At 48.2% G+C, this 13,135-nt stretch overlaps 1 protein-coding gene across 1 annotated transcript in view; it reads right to left on the bottom strand.

Annotated features, from left to right (window-relative positions):
- Positions 1 to 13,135, bottom strand: part of LOC122383305 (protein O-mannosyl-transferase Tmtc3-like) — a 58,052-nt gene that overhangs the window by 2,705 nt on the left and 42,212 nt on the right. Inside the window, exons 6-13 of the mRNA XM_043369596.1 lie at positions 11,961 to 12,076; positions 11,545 to 11,717; positions 10,216 to 10,468; positions 5,864 to 6,012; positions 5,494 to 5,715; positions 3,950 to 4,043; positions 2,431 to 2,612; positions 182 to 293 (exon numbers count right to left, since the gene is read on the bottom strand). Of these exons, the coding sequence (XP_043225531.1) occupies positions 182 to 293; positions 2,431 to 2,612; positions 3,950 to 4,043; positions 5,494 to 5,715; positions 5,864 to 6,012; positions 10,216 to 10,468; positions 11,545 to 11,717; positions 11,961 to 12,076 (1,301 nt within the window). The remainder of the gene's footprint in view (positions 1 to 181; positions 294 to 2,430; positions 2,613 to 3,949; positions 4,044 to 5,493; positions 5,716 to 5,863; positions 6,013 to 10,215; positions 10,469 to 11,544; positions 11,718 to 11,960; positions 12,077 to 13,135) is intronic.

Genomic DNA, 13,135 nt, shown 5'->3' with positions numbered 1-13,135 from the left:
CGCATCCTGCTACTCGCGTTTTAATGAGTGTGCAGATTGTCCTTTTGCCATCCGTTGCTAACCACTCGTATCCATCTACTCACGTTATAGTAGATGTCTCGTTTGTGATACGCTAGGTGTTGCGTTACTCACGTTATAGTAGATGTCCGGGCTGTGTTACACTGAGTGTTACGATACTCACGTTATAGTAGATGTCCGGGTTGTCGCTGTCGTAGAAGAGCGCCGTCTCGTAGGTGCGCTGCGCCTCTCGGGTCCGGTTCAGACGCACCAGCACGTCACCACGGTTTATGTACAGTGGATCTAGTAAGGATCTCCAGACGTAACTAGATGGCGTTGAGCCTTAGTCGAGTCCATGTAACATTCAAGGAGAGGCCACTACCGAGCTGGGCCCGATGGGGAGGTGGGCGGGGGGGGGGGGAGGGGGCGAGGTCACGGTGCGGGTGACCTGTCAAACAGCCCCGGCGCGGTGGGGCACTGCCGCAGGCAAATGACGCACTCCAGCGTTGTTCCATATCGCGGTGGTGGGCCGGGCGGCCGGTTAGCTTGGCTGCTTGGAAGGAAAGGATAATAATTGAGGCATAGGTTTGCTGTGACCGGCACATCTGTCAACTATGATGCACCCAAAGTAATGCAAATGTGGTGTTGGTAATGCAGCTGGCAATGGAATGCCAGCGAATGCTCCGAGCGCCCGGTAGCTATAAGGATTAATATTATTTATGTCTCCTGAAATTTTCATTAAATATAATTCAAGCACTAGAAAGATTGTATCGTTCGACAGTTTTTTTTTTTTGACCGGCTGGCGTTTCTTGCGTAGAGCGCCCTTGGGCAAATAATTATCACGCAGGTGATTTTTTTTTTTGCTGGTAAGACAAAAAGGGCAAATCAAGTCGCTAATAGAAGATGAGGAAAAGTGGACGAATGTCACATTTTTGTGCATGAAGTTTCGAGTTTAAAAAAGCCAAAAGTTATACGTGTAAGCTAAAAAAAAAACAATAAGATCATTTAATAAAAATATTCGACCCGAAATTAGCTTCTGTTTTGTCTGACACTGATTGCGTGTAAGACCCTGGTCCAACCTGGTTCAACCCGGCCCAACCTGGTTCGGCACCCCATTTTTTAATATAAATTTGGCCCGAACCTTTTGAATGGAAGGAATCACAAGGACAGAGTCCCCGCTAAGCTGAGCTTGCTGCATTGACCCTGCATTGCATTGCATTGCATTGCATTGACCCCTCCGATCAAGCAATTCCTGGTCTATGACAGAATTTAGAGTCCAAATTTTAACGTGTGCACATAACCGCTCACGGCCGGTCCCCTCACTGACTTTGCCTGGCAGCGGCCTGCCACCAACCACAACCATACCATATCAGGAGGCTCAAAAACGTCAAGCGCACGTCACGTCTCGAACCCGGACTTTCCAAACCGGGACGTGCGATCTCACCACACGGAATCCAACGCTCTACCGACTGAGCTACCGGGACAGACGATTGACTCCGGATTTCGCCTCGTGGCATTGACAGACGTCAGACACTTCAGCCGAACTTTAACCGAAACACTGAGCAAGCTGCGAAGGGCGACAGGTGCTCGTAGCGTCGAGGTTGGGTGACCTGTGAGCTGAACGCGATGTCGCGAGTTCGAGCCCCACTCCCGGGTCTGGTTTTATCTAGGCACGAAGTAAATCCTTTCCTTCTACTGTAACACAGACAAGCACAATGACAGTCCCCAACATCCTCCCAGTCCCAATAAAGTCAAAATTTTCGCTTATTAATGTAACCGGTTGTTTTTCAATAGAAAAACACAATTCTAACGAATACTGTTATCTAATTCAAACAACCTGCGGTTAAGCTAAGTTTCATTTTTTTAAGAAAATATTTTTTTGGTAATTTTTCTGAAGCCATTTCAACTTTTTTTCTATTTTGATTCTTTTTGAACCGATAAAGCCCACCAAAACTGAACGTGCCAAATGAAAAAAATATCCAACTCAAATGACAGTTTAGAAAAGTGCCTAAGATATCATGCAACTATCGACCGAATAGTTGCAAGCTATAGGATACGTCCTAGATTTCAATTATCATTGTTCCACATTTTGGCTGGAACTGACGCTGCCTCTCGCTTGCCCGTTTGTTTGAGATAATGATTCCCTTTAGTCGCATTCTTCCTGGTTTCACATGAACAGGATACCACCATACCGGAGTGAACGCACCCGCAACCATCATCCCCTCCCCTCAGCCTCGGCGCAGTGGCGGGCGGCCCTGGGCGGCCCACTCCCGGCGCTACGCACGCCCCAGGCGTCGCGATACCGCGTCACTCCCCTCCCCCTCCTTCCCCCACAATGACCGGTGACCCCACTCCCCTCGGGATTTGGACTCGCCCTACCCCGACCGTAGCGCCACGTGGTGGCTCTGGAGATCTTAAATAGACCCACTGTACGCCTGTGTGTAGTCGGCTCGCATGCTGATGGCCTGACGGTAGAAGGCGTCGGCCTCCTCCAGTCGCGCCGGGTCGCGGGACACCAGGTTGGCCAGGCTGAACAGTACGGTCAGGTGGTGGGGCGGCACCCTCGACTGGTGCGCCCCCGCTCCGGGCCGGCGCCGCGGCAGCAGGGACCGCGCCTGTGGAGGGACAGGGTGTGCGGTGTTAGAGCGAGAGCACAGTAACCTCAGGCGGTGGCATCTGGTACTTCCCAACATACCAGTGAAGTTTGTCCTCTCATCTGAGACTATCTTGGCCGAATCAAGCCCTTTTAACAGTTGATCCCATTCCTCCGGTTTGTCAACGTGGACCGTGATTGACTGGACATCAATCCGGAGTGGGCTGCTGCGGCGGCAGGGATCGGCTGGGCCGTCTCTAACTTGTACCGCGCTCCTGACGGCACGTGCCGGCGCTGTCTGAGTGATGACCTCTGCGTCGGACCGGCTGTGATTAATGGCCCGTGTACCCACCGCGCGGCTCCGGAGAGGCGGGGGAGCTCTGTTTGACGGCTGGGGGAGCAACTGGTTCGTTTCAGCGCGCATATTGCAACAGGTGTCGGATAATGAGAGTTCCGGGTGATAACATTTCCTCCCATTTCGCAACGCTACCGCCAGAAAGGTACACAACCGGGACATGCAATACATTCCTAGCTTGATGTTCAAAACTTGGCTTCAAAGAAAAGCAATATAACTACTTAATTGCATTCAGTCCTTGCGGAATGTTCAGATTCTACTGTCTAAAGTTCACGCATTCTGTAAAGTCCCGTGTCCGCCTAACTCTGGCTGAGACACCGTCTCGCCATTCGCATTTCTGCTCTGTTAAATGCATGAGTTGAGACTGCAGGGGCGGCAATGTCTGAACACAAAGCACGTCTGTTTAGTAGTCGGCCCACACGCTAACCGGTGACAGAATTCACCAGTTCGCGCGGGCTGCTCAATTGAAAATCAGTTCGGCTCGCTCGGGCAGGCCAAGCGGCGCTGCTGTCAATCTGCTGCCCAAAACACCGTGAGCGATTCGCGGTACCGAGTTACTGGTTCAGAAAATAGCTCCTCAAAGTTAAAAGTTGCCGCTATGAGTGATACGTTCTGGGAAACGCTCAGCCAAGACGATGGCGTTCTCAAAAGCACAAATCTATGGCTACAAGTAGTCGATGCCTTTAGCACATTTCGCCTGATTTGAACAAACACTAGCTATGCCCCATGCCGTACTTGAATTCCCGACAAAAATCCATCAAATGTAATGTCTATACTCTATTCCTTGTATTAGTATTTATGTGCAACTTAGGGAAAGCATCAAATGCACTCCAAGCCGGAAAGACCTGTCGTGAGCTATTACATATGCCTACACCTTATACCATTACTTACTTGCATCTAAATAATGAAGCCGGAGCCAACTTCCCCACAAATCACGTATGCATGTCTCCTACAGCAAATGTTACGAATTTCACAATCCACCCAGGCCCACAATGAGTTCTTACGTTGAGGTAAGCATGTTCAGCTTCCGGGTACATCTTGAGGCTGTTGAACGCTCTCCCGATGTTGATGTGTGCTCCTATGTCATCCGGTTGTACCCTGCAAACAAATAGTGTCAGTCACACGGTCGAGAGTCGCACCGACCTCCATTTACATCGTTATCAGTTACTTTTCGTTTAAAATTTTTAAATTTTAAATTTAAATTAAAAATTATTATTATTATAAAATTATTATTATTATATATTAAAAAATTAAATTAAAAATTAAAATTTTAAATTTTAATTTTTAAATTTTTAAATTTTTAAAAATTCGTTAAAAAGTTTGCCGGTCCCGTAGCTCAGTTGGTTAGAGCGTTGGACTCCGCGTGGTGAGAGCACGCGTTCCCGGTTATAACAGTCCGGGTTCGAAGCGCTCGCGCTCGACATTTATGGGCCTCCTGACAGGTATGGTTGCGGTTGGTGGCAGGCCGTAGCCAGGCGAAGTCAGCGAGGGGACCGGCCGTGCGTGGCTTTGTGCGCACGTTAAACTTTGGACTCTAAATTCTGCCATAGAATCGGAATTGCGCGATCGGAGGGTAGAGGGCAGGGTCATCGCAACAAGCTTCGCTTAGCGGTGGCTCTGTCCTTGTGAATCCTTCCCATCAAAAGGTTCGGACAAAATTAAAAAAAAAATGGGCACTGCATTGCTTCTATCGTCACAACTCACAATGTTCATTTATTTCAGATAGTGACTTTTTGGTCCGGTTGTCTGTGTTATGGACAGTAAATGCTTTCGTCGCATGCTCGGTGAAAAATACTTGTAGCTACATTAGGCATCTCTTTTATCACAAGTTATAATGATGGCTCTAAAGTGTTAGACATTTCTTCGTATGCTCGGACAATTTATTACAACTTAAAATGTTGATTTGTTTTGATGTTCTTACTATTTAGATTAGTTTACGTGTTTCAAAGCTTCTGTGAGTTGGTAAATAGTCAGTGACATCCTGAGAGAATCTAGGCAGAGTTGCTTGACACATCAAAGCATCATGATTGAAATAACTAATATAAACTTCGGCTTTCACGCCATGAGAGGCTCGGCAACACTATAAGCTTTGACCCGGAGGCCGGAAACTCGACGGACATTACTAAGAAATGAGCAAATGCACTAGAAGCTTCCAAAGTGTTGTGAAGCTGTTCACCCAGCGGAAGGCATTTTGAGAAACAACACTGCGAAATAACAGCCCTTTGAATTTTAATGTAGACAGTTGGTAGTTTGTACTTTGCAGTTTGCATGTAAGAGCTAATGCTGCATTCAATTTCCCTTTTAACTGTTTGTTTGAAAGAACAAGGAAATTACCAATTTTATCATGCCTCATTTTGATTGAAAAACAATGCAGATTAAAAATTACTATTCGATGGTTAAACTCCTTAGCCACCTTGATCCTTTATATTGCTACACCGCTTTCAGATACATATGTCCCTTTCATGGATATCATTCCGCTCCTCGAAACAAAACGCACAATTTGTGTTCCCTCGGCGCCGGTGTTATCAGCTCCTCTCGTATCGCTCACCTGGCTGCCTGCTGGAAGAACGCCAGCGCCTCCCGCAGCTGGGACCGGTTCTCGAGCACGTGGCCCACGTTGTTGTACAGCTTGGCGTTGTTCCTGTTGACGCGCAATCCGGCGGTGAAGAGGGAGAGCTCGTCCCGCCAGTCCTGGTTCCTCCGACACGTCTTGAGGCCGTGGCACACCAGCAGCAGACAGATACAGGCGCGGAGGAGGGTGGAATACCGTCTGTGGGGCGGGGCGAGTCAAAGGTTAATATTCAAGTCTCGAGAAACTTGGCAGAAAATGAAGTGTTCGGTACTGGATTTCCATCAGTTTAATTGGTGTTTCCAGTTATCATTTTACGTCTTCATTCTTCGGGTACATGTTTACTGACCTGTATCGAGTCATTTTGTGGAATCCGGCGGCCACGAGTAGGCAAAATCCCATGGAGGGTATGTAGAGCACCCGCTCGGCCACGACGAACCCCACCGGGAAGAACAGATTGGAGGCGGGCACGAACGGAATCACCAGCAGCGACAAGCCCTGAAACAGGATAGCGTGTTTTTACAAAGGAGCAGTGACATACCTAAAGTGAGCGTCTACAGACTGCGCAGCAATAACGCTTTCCAGCAATATAAATAAACCTTTTATGTATTCAAATCACTGTTTTTGTTGTAGCTTTTCCGTATATGTATTCGTATCAACCAACGCACCAATATTTTACTTACATTTATCCGTTCATTGACAATTGAGTCATCAAAATCACTGCCGATTAGAAGCAACATGCAATGCTTCATCAAGGAACACCACCAATTTACATCAGTTCTCCAATCAGAGGAGAAAATCGAGCATTTCTCGAACGGCTCGGTGATTTCACAGTCGCTCGGAGATCTCTGGCACCCTGGGGAGACTTCACATAGCCGTAATGCCGCCATCGACTGGCCAATAAACGACCAATTACAGTCACTGCAGGAGTTTATAGCTGGGAGTTGGGTGAGGCAGCACACAAGCAGACAGACAGACAGACAGACGGACGGACGGACGTACGGACGGACGGACGGACGAAGGGACGAAGGGACGACCATAGGCATAGACAGGCATACACGTACAGACAGACAGATGGAAGCAAGGACAGACGGGCGGGGGAAAGCTGACGGCAGATGGTTTCAAACTCTGCGGGTCGCGATTCAATGCATGCCATGATTCAGTCTCGTCGCTCGTCTCCTCAGTCTTGAAAATTCCGTTTCTTTTTCCGGGACTGATAAATACGGAAATCAAGTCTGAATTTCGATAAAAGCGTAGGTCATGCCTTCTTTTCGCTCAATTTTTCGCAAAACCCACCATTTTGCTGTCGAATTAAATATGACACATGTAGCATAGCAGCCAACAGGATCGGGTGGTCGGTTGATACCGTGGTGCCCTGGCGGCTGGCGGCCGTCAGAGCGCCTGAAAGGTAGGCTGTCCCGCAGCGCAGCATCCGAACGCCTGGAAGGTAGGCTGTGCCGCACGACACGCCACCGCTCGCCAGGCGGCGTCTCGTCTCTGCCGCTGTCCGGCGTAAGATCGCCGGAATTTCATAATTTTCGTGGATCTGCTGGAATGATCAGCCGCACAGGATTCACTACATGTCATTTTTTTCGGTTTATTAGTGAATAGAAAAACAAAAGATCCAGGCAAAAGTGACTCCAAGCTTGTCATCATCTTTCTCTGGAAGATATGGAATTGTGCACTGTTGGTTTTCGATCCTCTGAACCAAGTGAATGCGGATAGCTGGAAATGAGTATTGACTGGTGCCGTCTCTCGATCTCTGTGCCCCACCCATCCGGGTCCGCTCCATCAGTGACGAGGCGAGCGGCGGCTGCCGGACCTCCGATAACCACTATCCCGCCGCGCCGCGTGTGTTGTGGTCCGGAAAATAGACCCGTTCTGCGGCGGTATCCAGCGAGCAGGCAGATGGGCGACTGTATCCCACACTACGTGAAACGCCTGATAGGGTACTGGATGGGATCATGTAAGGAGCAGACTACTGTGGTATCAACATACCCGCAAAGAACAGGCTACCCAGTGCCAAGAGGCTTCTGAAAACGACACAAAAATACGAGATATTAGAGCATATGTGTAAATATAAATACAACTCATGCGGCCACAAATAACCACATAAACAAAGCGAACAGCAGTAAGATGAGCGTCATGTATGGTTTTATGAAAGGGGACTTTTTCCAAGAAATATTTTTTAGCAAAAAGGTACACACGTTACCCTTACAAGCTTTAAAGCTTTCCGATGAATTTCGTTAGGACTGGAATATTTCCACGTCAACACCATTAAAAACTGAGTGGCGACGGTCTGCAGCGGTGACAGTTTTCTGCGCTCAGTTTAAATGGGTGCTGCAGCTGCCTCCGGATCTCGAGTGAGATGGAACGGCAAACACCTTTAGATACGCAGGTGCACTGCTATCATCGCTTCATCTATGAAAGTAAGAGAAAAATAAAGCAAAAAGAAAAATTCAATCGACATTTGAACGTTTCAAAAGAATTTTTAGCAAGCTTGTGTGTTCGTAACTTAACCGCTCAGTTGTTAAAGCCGCAGTTTTCTTATTTAAACTTGAGTTATCCTTATTTAAATCACTTCAGTCTTCCATTCACGTAGAGTGAAGGTTAAAAAATGTAAGTGACCTTCCCCTAAATTTGCACAACAGCAAAAGGCAATATTTCATATACTTGGTATTCGTTTAGCTGCACATTTCATGTGCGCTGCAAAGGTCAAATTCGCGGAAGTGCACCGTGCTCGTCAGGCACTGGTACACACATTGCGCATCGGCGCACGATTGTCAACATAGCAGTCGTTTCCCGGGCGTAGGTAATGGTTCCTCACACTGACATAAATGATTGCGCCTATGTCGATTACAGGTAGGAACTGATGGATCACTTCCTCATAGAGGTAGTCGGATGTGATTATTAGCTGTCGTGATGTGTGACATGATTGCGATGTAGGAAAAGCTGAGTGGGGTAATGTTCCTCTGAAAGCATTATTGGTGAGTAAGCAAGGTAAGGCAAGAAAATTAACACGCTTATCATACACTGCATTACCGAAAAGCATTTTAGTATTAAAACAATCAGCATTTTAGTTAACAAGGCATGAAAGTCGGGCGCTACTACGGTTGCACTGTCGGTTAACGACCATCCGTACATAACATTACTAAATATATCAATACTGTATGGGGTAGCGGGCAACAGTAAAAAATATTGCCCGATATGACGGCACTGTAGCCCGAGGGTTAAGACACTTAAGACTGAAACATGTTTTATTGTCCGAGGCGTAGCCGAGGGAAATTTGAGATAAATTTGACGCACATATAACCACAGCCAGGCTCACATACGGACACGCTCGCTCCGCTCCACAGTGACTGGTGTCCGCCTCTGTCGAGTCATTGGGGAGGGAGGCAACTCTGAACCGCCCGCGCCCCTCGGATCCGCCGGAGCGGACACCAGCCGCTCTGGCAGTGGCGGGGAGGGGAGCGACCTCATCTGTCAGCCCGTTTATGGTTGTGTTGTTGACTCCCCATGTTTACAGCGCCCGAGATAAGACTTGACCACTGATATAAGCCCCGGCGTTAGGCTGTGAAAAACACCGTAATCTTTTACTGCGAGCACAGGGGGAGGCAACATATTGCCCATTCGGAGCGGCTATTGGGTTCGACAAACACCTACTGCGGGTCGTATTGGACGTGATATTGAGGCAAATACAAAATGTCCCGCACCACATAAACATGCCAGTCGGTTGATATTTCGCAGCGTGTCCCGGAGAAGTGCTTCTATCGATAATGTGTACACCAGTCACCAAGTAGTATGATTCACGACAGATGCACGGCATCAACCTCGTACACGACAAGCGTAGTGCCTTTTATGTTTACACTAGAAGCCACAAAGAAGCGGATCCGGTCGATAAAACTTGAGCGAGCAGAGTCGGAACATGCAAGCGAACACCTTGTTGGGCTTGATGGCGCCTGCCACACACCCTTGCAGAAAGTGGCATTCGTGCAAAGTGGCTTAGCGAGCTGATTAAAAATGCAGACGGTTGCTAGTTCAATATAGCAGCCCTGTTGGACGCAAATTCACGTCGCACCTTCTACTTGGACAAATATTGCATTAGGTAAGCGTGCTGAAGGTTGTCACGATGTTGTTTACTAGGAGCTTCCTTTGACGGATATTGAAGATTCTATATGTAGTTCAATTTGACTGCTTGCCTGCTCATCCGTTCTAGCACTGAGTTATTTATTCAGTTATCACTTCACTTCCTTTAGTGTCTATCTTGTGTGCTTGCCTCTTAGATTTCCTTTGTCACGTAAACTAACATTTACCATTCATTTAAGTTAATTTCCTGAAGTACACCGGTTGCACCTAGCCCCTGCAAAGCGGGCTGACGGCTCGTCGCCATTAGGTGCTCACTGCCGGTGCGCCGAGTGACACCCAATGAAAGGAGAACTCGCCGCGCCTGCCGCTATGCAAATGGGGCTGCATTTTTAACTGGGTAGCGTCACGGGGCCGACAGCAGGCGTCAGAGAGCTCGTCCAGCCATGAATAACGCAGTGGGCACCCCCAGCGGGCAGCGCTGCAAGCCTGACCCTTCCGGGACAGGTGGGAAAACGATTGGTCCCTCGTGGCCATGGATTGGTTCAAAGTTAGCAGGCCATGTATTGGGAAAGTCAAATTATTTTTAGGTATTTTTGGTACTCCCGTCCCACTCACCATGAGTATGACAGACGAGTGTCGATCGTAATCACCGACTGCTCGCCGCAGCAAGAGGCAGAGTGCTGCGGCCACCGCCAGCGGACTGAAGTTACGCCGGTCGCCGATAGATGTCACCAGCGGCACGGTGCCCATGGTCCAGTCGCAACAGAGCGGGTCCGGTGCCAACAGCAGGCCGCTGTTCACCGCTGTTAGGTAGCTGTGGGTCAGCTGGCGCGTCGGCCAGCCGGCAGCTGCTGCTGGGTTGTCGAACCTGACGGAGACAGCGAGTGTTAGATTTTAGTGAACATGGAAATAGCCATTCTCTTTCAATGTTACGCAAGTTGTGTGATGGGCTGGCGTGACGTCACAATAAGTTTTACATGTTGAACAATATCCCTGATTTTAAACAAAAGCGCGTGATTCTCGTGCTGAATCTGTGAAATTGAATCATAAGAAAGTCTACACGAGCAATGCGGTAACGTGCCGACTCACACACTTCAATTTTCAAACTTCTGCCAGCAGTTCGATGTTTCTGAGGACCTCCCACATACACCCAGCCGGCGCCTGACCCGAACACCGCTGCCAATCAGTGACCGGTTGATTACCCCTTGTCCAACACGGCCCTGGGGAGCCCTGGCCTCCGCTCCCGCGGGCACAGAGCAGCGACACGGCCCTCTCCCTCCCCCTCCCCGCCGCCGCCGTCACAATCCCGCTGCCACCACCGCCGCCGTCAATCGTTCGGCTTCTGTTTTTCGCGAGAGAGAACAGCCGTTCGAACGACGGACGAACAGCACTCTCGGGATACAGGGGAGGGGGTGCATTTTTTACCTTCGGCAATCAGAGACCTGCGTTCTCTGCTCCTCTCTCTCTCTCTCTCTCTCTCTCTCTCTCGCTTTCTCTCACCCTCTCACTCTCGCTCGTCTTTTATCACTCCTTCACTACATTGGTAAGCTAGTCTGTTTATCGGTCCGGCCAATCACATTTTGTTTCTCCCGTCGGTGTGTCGTTTCGATTCATCTGATGCATCAGACCGGCGTCCGATAACTTCCATTCGGAATTTACGTAAATCTACCAAGATTGTTTCCGTAATCCTGATGCGAGTCAGGTTATAGCCGATCGTCAATTCAATCCGAGGCATTTCGGTCATAGAGCGATATTTATCTTTGGCCTCGCATTCACATGCAAAGGCGCTGATGCTAATGCAAATAAAGTGCAATGTTTGACTCAGGCATTATTCATACCAAATATTTACTTTTATTATCAAAGAACATAAAGCAATATATAACAGCAAAAGAACAGCATCCAAAAACACATTTATACGCGTTGTGTGCGTTTCGCAACTCGTACCTGTTGAACACGGGCAGTCTGGCACCCATGACTCTGACTCTGGCCAGTAACAGACTGAGTCCGGTGACGGTCAGTGCGGTCAGCCGCGGTGCCGACTCCATCAGCCAGCCGGGAGGAGGGACCTTCCCACTGACCAGTGACCTGAGCAGGTACTGCAGCTCCGACCGCCGCAGCTGGCGGCAGGACGGGACGGCAGAGGGGGGCTGGTGTCAGTTCGAGATGCGGGTTCTGTAGTCAGGGGTGGGCTCGAGTGCATTTGGTACAGCCGACAACTTTACCGTGACTTTTCACATACCTACCATGAATGGCATATCCGGCACCTAGTCCTTGTAAACCTGGACACAGTAGGCCCAGGGCTCGCTTGAATTTACAACTGAATTTTGAATAGGTCCTAGCCAACGGGCATTGACACTCACCTTCTGCACAACAAACAGCTCATAGGTAACACAGACTCCCACGATGGTGATGCCCTGCTCCTTGCTGAGAAGAGACGCAGTGACGCACACCATGGTGACAAACATCCACCGCCAGTCTGTGAACGAGCAGAATGTGACAGTCACCAAATATACGCCAACAAAGTGAATGTAGACTTTCTGATTTAAGCAAAATAGTTGGACAAAATAGATCACATTTGGCTCATCGAGGCTAAGTCAAAAGCGTGATAATTACGGGATTATGAACAGTAGTGTTATGATTTTATTTAACCGGCATCGGTTTGAAAGTTTTCCTCTTATATTTGTGCTGCTAGAATGTGTACATATAACCATATAATATAAGGGCACTTGCAATGTGATTTTGTATATTATGTACTCAACTAAGTTGTATCATGTGCAACGAGCACATAAAAGCAAAGTTGGGGCAACAATCAACAAGAGGCAGCAGGAAAAACATGACGCGAAAATCAGAGAGTGAATATGGCCTCACGTCGTGAGATTGGATCTCACGAGCCACTAACGCGCTAAAGGGCTAAACCTGCGGAAATAGTGTCATCTCAGCCTGACGGCCTATGAAGGAGTGGCGACCCTGCAGCGCTGCGGATGACAATATCCGGCTGCGCGGCTTCCAATGTCGTTTTTATGGGCTTGTTTGCTCAGACGGTGGTGTCGCAGTTCATAAGGGGAAGACTCCTGGATGTGGGGTCTGGCTGATAGCGCGATATCTTGGGAAAATGTGCAATAATGCGGTTACAAATGCTGTGATTAAAAATAAGCTTCATCTGAGGGAACGCTTCTGAGCGCTTAACTACTTACATGAAAGGAAAAGCACCAGATCCGTATACTATGGAGTACACAAGGTCAAATTCATGCAAGAAAGCGAAGTCATGAAATAGTGGGTGCTAAGAACAAACAACATCAATATTTAATATAAAATACCCTGTTTTTTTTTTACTAATATTCGTGCGATAAGCAATCATGACATTACACCATCGAGTCAAAATATGTCGGGATTCGAAACATATTTCTCTTCAATTTTCTCAAAAAGCCATTATTTCTCCCAGACACTTGCATGGAAATGGGAAGTGATAGGATTTGTTTAAATCTTATATAAGCTCGAGAGCAAACAATTACTGAGCGAGTGCTTTTCTTCAAAC

This window comes from Amphibalanus amphitrite, unplaced genomic scaffold (genome assembly GCF_019059575.1).
Source record: "Amphibalanus amphitrite isolate SeventyFive unplaced genomic scaffold, NRLGWU_Aamphi_draft 000160F_arrow, whole genome shotgun sequence".
Taxonomy (NCBI): domain Eukaryota; kingdom Metazoa; phylum Arthropoda; class Thecostraca; order Balanomorpha; family Balanidae; genus Amphibalanus; species Amphibalanus amphitrite.
The sequence above is the reverse complement of the archived record's forward strand: the minus strand, read 5'-3'. Positions and strand labels throughout refer to the sequence as shown.